Here is a 12,378-nt window from a genome sequence, read left to right as displayed (position 1 = left end):
AGAATTTCTAAATTCTATTACTAATTGTTGGCTAGGTTAGCATTTTGGATGGCATCGTCCCTAGCGAGTATAAGACATCGGCTCCGGTTATAGCTTGGTTGGATGACCACATTCCTAGTTCATTACATAGTGGATTTCACCAAGGTTTGCTTGATCTGTGTTAGTTAATAGACTTCTTGTGTCCGGCACGGTTGCTTACGTGGCAGAGTTTCAAATCCCGAGTTCGGATATGTCTAACTGATGAGCCGAAATGAGCCAAATGAGGGCGAATCTCGAGTTTTGGGCTTCCAGTTTGTTATCATGGCTCTTGTGAGCTGTGATGTTGTTTGACTGTGGAAATTATTATATAATCTCTCCCATACTGAATATATATATATATATATATATATATATATATATATATATATATATATATATATATATATATATATATATATATATATAAATGAGAAATTTGAAAACTTTGAAGTGTCGGAAATAATAATAAAATAATTTTATTTACTTTTATTGTTGTTGAAAGTCTTATATTTTGCTAAAAATCGCCTCATCAGGGTAGGAAGTCTGGTTCGTGATTTTTTTTTTCTTTTCTTTATTTTAGTGTTAAGGAGGGGGTAATGCCTCGGAGTAGAACAGAAGAAAAATATACGTGTTGTTCCATTGGTTCACACCTGTTTTGCTCTAGTTTTGAGCGAGAAGTTTAAAGTCAAAGATGGCCAAACACTTTTAGAAGACACTTCTTTTGAATGAAATTTAAATGTGAAATTTGAAAATGTGAAATGTCGGAAATAATTTTTTTTATTTACTTTTATTGTTGTTGTAAGTCCAATATTTCGCTTAAAATAGCCTCATCATATATATATATATATATATATATATATATATATATATATATATATATATATATATATATATATATATAAAAAGAACCTCGAGGAACCGTGTGTGTGTGTGTGTGTGTGTGTGTGTGTGTGTGTGTGTGTGTGTGTGTGTGTGTGTGTGTGTGTGTGTGTGTGTGTGTGTGTGTTAAATCATATAGTCATTAGGGATTTAATAATAACTTTAAATGATTTAACGAAATGCTAATGATCTAAATAAATAAATAAAAAGATAAAATAAAACACAAAGTGGAATTAAAAATAAAATTTTAAAGATAAAAAGTGGAGGGGGAAAGGAACAACAGATTTTAATTGTTGTCAGTCTGCCGAAGGTCACTTCGTTAATAGCTTTTTTTTTTATTTTTTTAAAATTTTAGTTTTTTTTTATTTTATCTTTTTTATTTATTTATTTTCTATATGATGTATAATCGCGGTGTTTATAGTGAGATTTTATTCAAATAAAAAAAAATAATCTCAGAAACAATAGCATACTGATTGGCTGGGGCCTAAGTAAATGATTTTTTCCATAAATCTTATTATTTTTTGATATATATATATATATATATATATATATATATATATATATATATATATATATATATATATATATATGCATAAAGTTTTTATTTCTTAGAAGAAGTAATTACTGATTCAGTCTGTGCTTTGTTTTTTTTTTGTTTTTTTCTTTGTTTAGCTGATTGTTGGGAGCATCTCAGATTGCCGAGACTTCGGTATTGGTTACCAATTTGGTCGTTTCCAGACGTACTACGCATCGCGCAAAGGCCAGTGCACGATTACTGTATCAACACACGACGCACATCACGATATCAACAAATGGCATGCAGTAGCCGTCATGAACACTGGGCGTAGGGTCACTCTCATGGTCAATGGGAAGATCTGGTCGAGTTCATTTGTAAGTGTCCATCTAAAATTGATAACGACAATAATTTTGGTCGCATTTCATTTATTGAAAATCTAATGTTCAAAAATACAAAGGTTGCCTATTACTTAGCAGCAGTTTCAAGAATAATTGGACAAATCTTATTTAGAAACGATTGGGTCACTGTATCATTGGTTGATATTACGTTTCTGAATTTTAATTGAATATTCGTATTGTTTGGATAGTTCAGGCTACTGTTCTCATCTTGAGTGTTATTTTCATAATGTTTTGGTCGATATAACCTTCGACTTTCTTCAGATGTTTCTGGCCTATGGCATAGTGGATAAAGTACTTGATAAAATTCAATTCCTAATATGATAATTTAATACACTTAGCAAAGAACTCGAAACAGAAGAAATCGTACCTCCGCAGTTTTAGTTGCTTTGAGACTCTGAACTGGTTAATACCAGTCAAGGATACGTTCTTGATAATCAGTCCAATGGGAACCGAACCATTTCAGTGGCTTTTTATCTGTTCAGTTGATCCTGAATATTACTAGAAGGTCCACTCCCCCAGGCTTTGTCTCCCTTCTTTAGGTTGGATTAAATTTATTGCTTGCCGCCTGAGGCGCCCAGCCCGAGGAATGTTGGTGAGGCTGTCATGGCAATATTCAACATGCCAGAATGCTCCTTCTTTAGAGGTGTATGCTTGATTCTTCTCACCTTCCGACCTTGTGTCACATCTACCTTAGGTGGGAAGGAAACAAATACTAGCAACGAGAAACACACCATTAAAAACAAGTGAACATGTTACTGAGAAAAATAAAAATGAGTGAGTTCAAGTGACCAAGAAATGGCAAAAATGAAACGAAGTGGCATTCCCTCTATGTGGGTTGACCCGACTTCATCTGAAGGGAACACTAAATTCACAAGCAGCTACCAGTCACATGTATATTTGTCAAGGAAGATGGCGATTTTAAGTTTTTCCAGTTCTTGTAGGGAGGTGTTGACGTCCTCCTACATACAACGTCTGGTATTTCTAAATAGTCACCCATTTGATACTGATCAGGTTCAATGCTGCTTAACTTTTGTGATCAAATGAGAACAGGTGTGTCAACGTGATTATGCCACCTAATAGTCTCCTCAACAGAACAGTTTAAAAATTCATTCTTTGCACAATTTTACTTGAGAAAGGTATTCGATTTTGGTATTTGTTTCTAATTGTATCCTCACAGATATAGATAGATAGATAGATAGATAGATAGATAGATAGATAGATAGATAGATAGATAGATCGTGAAAAAGAGAGATAAGAAGAGAAAGAGAACTCAATTATTATTATTATTATTATTATTATTATTATTATATTGACTAATGAAAAAAACAAAGCCTCATTCACCCTAGACAGGTTAAACTGTCTTCTTCCTTTGGAGGAAGTTTCTAGGAAATATCAAATTCACAAGCGGTCCTCAGTTACAGGGAAGATTTTTACAGTTCTTGCAGAGAGGTGTCGACATACAGTGCCTGATATTCTCAAGTGGTCACCCATCTAATATTAACCAAGCTCAACATCACTTAACTTTGATGATCTATGTGTCAACATGATTATTCCAGACGAGACCACTTTCAAGTAGTTACAGAAAATAAGAAATAAATCAGACAACTACCCCAGACCACCTCTGCTGCCTAAAATGCATTCAGCGAGAAATAAGAAAATAATCCTCAAGAGTTTAATGTCGCTATCGTTCATGTACAGAATATACGTGGTCCAATCTATATGTGGAATATACAAAGATTACATATTATATATCAGATATTAAACATTGATTGAAGTTACAAAACATGTCGTTTGAACCCACAAAGTCTCACAACTCGGAACAACTTATTTGATTTGACTTACAAGCTACTTTATTTCCATGGGTTCTGTGTATGAAAAAGTGCATCCAATGGTGAGGTCCCAATTAGGGAGTTGGGGTAACTCCTTAGTTACTATTACTCTCAGGTTCACTCTGCCAGAATTTATCCTGAACATGACACTAAATTTTCTTGGACACCCTTGGGCAAGGTGTTTTCTTCTAACTCACACCACCACATCAAAATCTAATTTTCCTAGGTTTGATTACCTTTCTTTCATACCCTATATTGCAGCCCACAAGATCCCCTTCCACGCATCTTAAAATGCTATTTAAAGCTTAATGATGACAGACCAACAAAACTTTATCATGACAGACAGGCCAACAGAAAGAGTTGGAATCCGCACTGTTAACAATAAAAACGTTGTTTCAAACTGAAGCATGGCAGACCATTGGAGTTATCGGCATGACAGACTGACCAGCGAACATAATCGCTTTTAAAAATTCTTACATATAGAGAGTGACTCGTTTCTTCACTCCAAATGCAACTAGCCCAGATTTTGCAACTATATTCCATGCATGGGCGAATTGTGGCTTTGCAGAGAAATAGATTACTATCAGTTGCTAGGGAATGTTAACAATTATTGAGAATTTTGTGTGTCGTACATAGATGTGATAATTATTGGATCATGATAAAACTAAGACTGTTGGACACTCACGACTGCAATTTGATGGACAAGTCAGGCATATATTACAGTTTATTCGTACCAAATTTGATTGGATTGTACAAAGGATTGTAAATTGACGATTCCATGGATGGCATTTTGTTTGGGTCAATTCTATCTAAAATGTGTCTATTTAATATATGCCTTTGCTAATGATAATAATTTTTAAAATTTAAGCATCACAGACCAATGCAAATTCTATTTTAAGCTTAAATGTAACAGAAAAGCCAGAAATTGTTTTTATCTTCAACATTTCATCTTTATTTTAAGACTTTCTGATGGGCGACGTAAAGTTGACGCAAGAGAAAGCCGGTCAAACAGTAGACAAAACAGAGGTAGGGAGAGATGACAAATGATATCATGCTTTTTTAACTGAGAGAAAATGAATTTTTAAATGAGTCTCTCTGTGCAAAAGAGACATCGCCAATAATGTAGAAGACGTTGGTGATCAGGATGTGAAATGTTATTTTGAAGTGCGTCACTCATTTCAGATGAGTTAAGAAAATAAATAATGAAATCATTAGCCAAGACAACATTAGCCTCGCTCTCCTGGGTTAGTTCTCTCCAAAATAAAACCTTGAAATAAACTCTCAGCGAACGTCTCCTTGTTTCTTTCCTGCATGAAAAGAAGCATCTATAAAAGAAATGCAGTAAAAGATCACATGAACATCTTGCATATATATATAAAGACATTTACTTTGTTATTAAATATGTTATGTGACCAACAAATATTCAATTTAATACTGCAGTGTGACAGACCAATGAACATATTATGACAGACCGACTAATGGGTATTATCTTGAAATTATTTGGCGTATCTAAACAAAGTTAGCGCATTAGTTTGTTTACAAAGAGTAAGAGGTACAAATGAGACGTCCATGTCATAAACAAGTGATATGAAGCCTTCCGATTTTGCTTCTGTGTACATTTTATTAATTCTTTGTATTATTTGGATTTTATTAATTCTTTGTATTATTTGGATTCTTCAGGCTCCTGTTCTCATTTTGTATATCAGATACGAAGAGCTTGTCGGAGAAAAATTCAAAGAATATACAATCGATATGATATTAGGGTAGTATTCAAAAGGGACTCAACTCTCCAGAAGCATCTTATGCGAATCAAGTCTCCTACAAAAAAAAAGGCATAATAAAGAACTGTGTGCATGAAATCCCATGTAAATGTGGAAAACTATACAAAGGTGAGACATATTGTCCACTAAAAGTAAAATTAGAAGGAGGACGAAAAGATGAGAACAGTAGTCCAAGTAATCCAAATAATAAATCCTCATCTCAAAAATTCAGAAACATACGATTAATTTTTCTGCAGTTTTTTTTTTTTTTGTCTGTTTTAATTTTCTTTCTTTTTCAGAGTTATTCAAACTTTTTGGCAAATGTGAACGGTTTTTACATCGGAGGTGGACCATACAATTATGGATCGAATTTTAAAGGAACTATAAAGGTAGATCAGTTATAATCACCATAAAACTCAGCAATATGTTCCGATATTCTAACTGCATCATTGTTTATTAGCAGGAAGACTCGGTGTTAACTGGGATTGAATGAAGAACACAACGTCCTTTTTAATCATATTCATTATATTATTTAAATAATAGGAATTCTTTTTGAAATGAGTAATTTGTATTATTTATTCATTTATTTATTATTATTTTCATTTTTTAGTTGTTGTTTCATGACGTTTCGGCCAACTATTCCTCTGGTCTTCATCAGGTGATTAACCATGACGAGATAGGAATGCCGAATCTCTTAACTGCATCTTCAGCAATTACTGGATTCCTATCCCGTTGCGGTTAACCACCTGACGAAGGTCAGAGGAATAGTTGGCCAAAACATTGTGAAGCAACAACTAGAAGATAATAGTCTGCAAATAAATCGATAAACAATATTCATAAAACTATGTTACCTTATTTTACTGCTTTACCCCCCCCACCCACACACCCACACACCCACACACCCGCACAGCCACATTTCCATCCCTTAACATAATCGAAAGAAACTGAAAGGTTAGAGAGGGTCTTAAATCTAATGTCTCACACTGTCGGCCAAGCTCCAACTTCAGCCCTATTGCCATAATGTTGCATTCCAGTGCCTGTTTTCCAAGTACTTTAATAGAATGTGCTCTGATGAACTCATACTTATTATGTCCCCCTCGACGTGCATATTCTTGACTAACCTGACAAGCAGCAAAATCCCACCCTTTCACTAGTGAGGTTCCTATATACCAGAAAGTTTTCTACTCTAATATTTTCTTCCCTGCTAGATTTTGGAATTCCCTCCCTGTTTCCTACTTCTTTGATTGTCCTAACCTGCTGAAGTCTGAATGTAATGCAAACAGACATCACACTGCTCAACTCTTCACAGTCCCTTGTTAGACATGCTCCCAAATAGTAACCCCTTACGTTCCAAGTGGCAATATGTTTGTTTGGGTCTAAAAGAGTAAAAAAAATACAAAACTCTAAATTATGTCGTATACATATGGTCTGAATTTCATTAAAATCAGATATATACACATTTAAAAGCCTTAGGGAGGAGGGTCTGACCTATAGCTCAACTGGAGTAGCATGGAGAGATGCCAAACTATTTCTATTTTCTATATATTTAAATTTCGTCAAAATAGATTCTATTTAAAGTTTTAAGGGGTCTATTTCAAAGCTTATTTAGAGGAATATTTAGAGATTCGGAGCCATTTCCATTCTCTTTCCTCGAAAATTTTATGTAGAATGCACTTTTAATCTTTAAGTTAATTTTGTAACCTTTTTTCCTGCCAAGAACACGCACTCACATAGGCATTGACATTGTTAAGAAGATAAAGCAAAAAGTTATATAGGAACTTTATTACATATTCAAGTCAATAAGAGTTATAGAAAGAGGAATAAGGGAGAAAACTCTTTAAACCATGGCATTTCAAAGCTAAATTATTCTCGTCAGAAGAGGAGAAAAAGCTGGCATTATACAAAAGTGAGGATAAAAAGACAACACCGACTTTGAAAACATTCAGATTAGAAATGGAAAATTTTTTTGAGATGAGAATTGGAAAAATTTTTTATAGGGGGTCAATATGATGGGGATAAAATAGAAAGAACAGAAAAAAAAACAATCAAAACTAAAAGAATATACAAAACAATATATAAGGAAATATAATGCCCATCCCATGACGGGTATATATATAATATTAGTTTGCATTTTAATCTTTCTTTTTCCTTAACGTGGTATAGGCATCACCGTAAATGTTGAGAAGTTTACAAAAAAATTAAAATGGGTCTACGTTACTCACCCTATTGTCTAAAATAGTAATTCCATAATTACTAGTGATTTTTTTATAGTTTAAGATATTACCCAGCTGACACATATTATTGACGCTTATGCATGCACCAATTATTGTAAACATGCATTCCATAATATATCTAAAAATATGATTTACAGCAATTCTTTTCTCCGAATTTTTTGTATCTAACTTATTTTTTTAAAACAATGACGTTTGTCAGAGGAAATTCAGGAGTTCGCACTCCATAAATAGTAAAGTTTATGGAAAAAATAAATAATGTGCCCATGATGCTCACCATGTTACTAAAATATATATTCCAAAATTTATAATGATTGGTTCATAATGATCGCCTACCTCCACTCGTTTGATAAGGTCCTTTAGAGTTGAAATAAATTTAGATTGAGATACACACATGTTTCAAAGTAACTACCTTTCATCAGTGTAGCTTGCCTGTTCCTAGGAATCGAACATGTTTACCACAGTCCGGCATGTTAGCCGTTCCGCCAAAAACTCCTAGATGATTTTACTGTTTATTTTTATTGCTTATAAATTTTGATTTGTTGTTTTTTTTGTAATGATAAATACGGTTAAATAGTGGCTTCGCCTCAAAGCTCATTTTCTATTTACTTAGAAAGTCGCCCATAATTAATTTTGATGTATATAACATTTTATTTATTTTTTATTATTTTTAAAACAGTAATTTTCGTACATGCATGTTTCAAGGTAACTACCTCTCGTCAGCATAGCTTGATTGTTTCTAGGAATCGAACTCCAGACCATGTTTACCACAGCCCGGCACGTTAACCGTATATATATATATATATATATATATATATATATATATATATATATATATATATATATATACTTGTTTATTGTTATATAAACATGGTCACATCCTGCTGCTACAAATAGCCACTTGTTTCAATCAAACAACAGATATCATCAGGCAGCGACTTGACTATTCAAAAGTTCAATGAAAAATGGATTTTTATTTTAGGTAGGAACTCTTTAAAAGTTGGAGTTAAAAAACTTAAAACACAGAACTTTGATTATAAGATGTAAAGAGGGAGGGGGCAATTTAAATAAAGTTAAAAGATTATAATGGAGAGAGAGTGATTAGGAAGAGAAAAAAAAGAAATAGAGAAAGAAAATAGAGAGAAAAAAATATATATATAATATGGAGAAGAAACAGAAAAAAGATATAAATTGTTATTATAAAGAGAATAAGGACTAGAAGGGAAAAGAAAGAATGATGAGATATAGTTAAAGAGAGAAAGAGAGAAAGTAAGAATTAATAGGAAGGGAATCTTAAAGAAGTTGCCAGTATATAGAAAAAGAAAAAGAAAAAATCTGCGTGTCAACCAATTTATGAACAGTTATACAATTCAGTAATGAGACAACATTATTACAAATACAAACAGAAAATACAATCTAAGCGTTAGAAATGAACATGTCAAAATAAAAACAGCGAATGTATCCAACTAACATATTTATCATCTAACATACGTCCACGAGTAATATCAACGCAGTTCAAACATACGTCTACAATTAATTAAGCCCTTTATACTAAATGATATAAGTTTAAAGTTTTCGCGTTTTTATTAAATTAATATATAAGTAAAAGAAAAAAATAATAATGATAAAACAATATTAAAACTATTAATAATAATAATAATAATAATAATAATGATAATAATAATAATAATAATAATAATAATAATAATAATAATAATAATAATAATAATAATAATAATAATAGAAACAGAATAAAATTAATATTTATTATCTTTTTAATATAACATATTTAGCCATAAGAGGGGATTAAATAAATTAAATAGGACTAATAAATTATAAATAATAATCTACTAATATTTATGTATATAAAAAGAATACAATACATATATATATATACATACACATACACACACATACACACATACATATACACATATACACACACATATATATATACACACATATATATATATAATTAAATTGAAAGTTTAAGCTAGTTAAATATAAATATAAAGTCATATTAAATCACAAATTAATACATTCAAGACAGTATTACTAAAAACATAGATACAAGTACACTTACATATAAATATATAAATATATTCAGGCAAAAGAAGTAATTAAATCAACAGAATACTCAAAAGTAGCGACACACAGGTAGATAGTAACAAAATTAAAAATAATAAAATACATATGTATATAGCCACAGAGAACCAACATGCATACAAATATACATATATATATATAATTTTATGTATAGACATACATACAAAAAAATACACAAACATATGCACACAGTCATATACTAATATACAACAACGCACACACACATACATATACGCACACATAAATATGTATAATTCACATAAACCATATACATAGAAATACATATGAATACAAATTATTTGGCAAGAGTACAGATAGATGCATACACACATAAAAGCATACAAATTGACTGAATAAACACCACCAGGGGAGCACACAACAAAGGAGGGTATACAAAATAATATAGAAATGTATAAATCTAAGTACACACGGTCATAAAATAAACACATAGACACATACATATACATATAGACACACAGGTATATAAGATAGGGGAAATAAAGAATGAAATCAGGCGAGGAGAAAGTATATTAATAGTATTTTAATAAATTATAGAAATCAGTGACAATTTTAAATTTATTTAAATTTTATATCTAAACTAAATTTCTTAAAAGATGGTTTTTATAATGTTTGCAATTAATTGAATTTTCGTGCTTCTTATTTAATAATTTATCTCTTTCTCTAAAAGTAAGTATAAATAATTTCTCATAAAGACATAGGTAGCAAGGTGAGTTTAAAGATGAACAGGTTTTAGCTTTCTTTAAAATTTTCCAATTTATTATTGGGGAGTAACCTTGCTCTACTAGTTCATAGTAATATTTAGACAAGGAAGTTCTATTTTAATACTCATTATTTTCAAAAGAGCACTTGTGACCGGTAAATCTTTCTTTAAAATTGTTATTTGTCATTCCTATGTAATATTTTTTTTCAATAGGATTTTCCTTAGTAGAAATAGTTGCTTGGTACACTACAAAAGTAATTTGACAATTTCCTTTAAGAGGGCATTTTGATTTAATTCTACAGTTACACCCTTCGATAGCAATGGGTGTGCTATTTTTGTTTAATATTTTGTTATTATGTTTTTTAATTATTTTTTCAACTTAGTTATAGCTGTAATGAAAACCTTGAAAAAATAATATTCTCTTTCATTTTTTCTCATCTTGTTGAAGCGAATGGTTTTATTTTATGTGAAGATATTTATGTTGCTCTTTCAGATCTGTGATGTCTGTGTAATAGACTGAGTACAATGGCAAACTCTTTGGTTGGTGATTATTGCACAATGGAGTTAATGAATTAATACTGTAAATATTATACATCATCTGTGATCATAAATTCATCCATGAATCTGAGGCACTATGGTAGAAAAAAAGACAGACTATAATAAGAGAAATGTCCAAGAAAATAAATATCCAACCTGATTCATCTGTTCAACTGAATTCATTCCTTATTTCTACAAGATGATTTCAATAGAACAACACATAATGCCAATTTATTCTCGCACTAATTTTCCTTGGTTATTTTTCTAACAATAGAACCCTAAGAAACTTTCATTAACATTTCTCTAGAACAAATATTTGAGGACATTGCGAAGGCTGTTGTAAAGAAAGTGAGTTCCCTCAATAGAGCTAGAAGACTACTGAAAGTACCTTGTACCTCTACAATGTATACTCCATGCATGGAGTATTGTTGCTACATCTGAGCTGGTGCATCTACAACTAGCCTCTCCCTCTTGGATATGGTCCAGAAAAGAGTTTTCAATCTAATATATCCCACTTTGTCAACTAAGCTCCAACCCTTGTCCCATCGCTGCAATGTTGCATCTCTTTGCCATTTTACAAATATTTTAATGAAATGTGCTCTGATGAACTCATTACATTTGTGTCCCCTTTATATACATATCTTCGGCAAACCCTCTTAGCAACAAACTATCATCCCTTCACTGTTGAGGTCCCTAAACGCCAGAAAATTTTCTATTCTAATAGTTTTTTCCCTCAAACAGCTATACTTTGGAATTCCCTTCCTGCTACCTGCTTCCCTGACTGTACTGATATGCAGAAGTTTAAATGTAACATAAACCAACATCTTGTTAATCTTTCCTAGACATAGTCTCAAATAGTAGCCTCTTACATTCAAGTGGCGATATGCCTTATTAGTGGTAAACGTAAGTAAAAAATAATTAAAAAAAAAGGGTTGGTCATAAAAACAGAGGCTCCAAAGGACGTGAGTATGTTACTGCTGCTTGACAACACTTTATGTCACTCAACCATGATTTCTGGTATTATGTTAGATTCCCCTTTATGTGATGCAAACAACCAACGTTTTATTAAGCTTTACAGTGTGATTTCGAATGTGTATTTTTTAATTCTTGCAAATCATAAGACACACATTTCACAAGAATTTCAATTTTTTCCCTTCACTCAACATTTTTCTTTGTTTCATTTCAGAATGTGAAAATCTACAACAAAGCTTTGCGAAGCAGAGATGTGGATGACATCTTTGCAAAGGATGGCGTGGAGGATTCAGTAGTAAGTTCTTGACTGTTGGAGTCAACGTTTGAATTTTTGTCAACCATAATTCTGTTGTATGGAATTTAGATTGTAAACGTTCTTCTGGAACTGCACGGTCTTTTCCCTTGCTCTC

General features: G+C 31.8%; 1 protein-coding gene across 1 annotated transcript in view; it reads left to right on the top strand.

Annotated features, from left to right (window-relative positions):
- Positions 1–12,378, top strand: part of LOC145258293 (uncharacterized) — a 220,479-nt gene that overhangs the window by 96,899 nt on the left and 111,202 nt on the right. Inside the window, exons 15-17 of the mRNA XM_080116327.1 lie at positions 1,570–1,788; positions 5,701–5,790; positions 12,183–12,263. Of these exons, the coding sequence (XP_079972453.1) occupies positions 1,570–1,788; positions 5,701–5,790; positions 12,183–12,263 (390 nt within the window). The remainder of the gene's footprint in view (positions 1–1,569; positions 1,789–5,700; positions 5,791–12,182; positions 12,264–12,378) is intronic.

This window comes from Euprymna scolopes, chromosome 33 (assembly GCF_053919585.1).
Source record: "Euprymna scolopes isolate OS-2025 chromosome 33, ASM5391958v1, whole genome shotgun sequence".
Classification (NCBI taxonomy): domain Eukaryota; kingdom Metazoa; phylum Mollusca; class Cephalopoda; order Sepiida; family Sepiolidae; genus Euprymna; species Euprymna scolopes.
The sequence above is the reverse complement of the archived record's forward strand: the minus strand, read 5'-3'. Positions and strand labels throughout refer to the sequence as shown.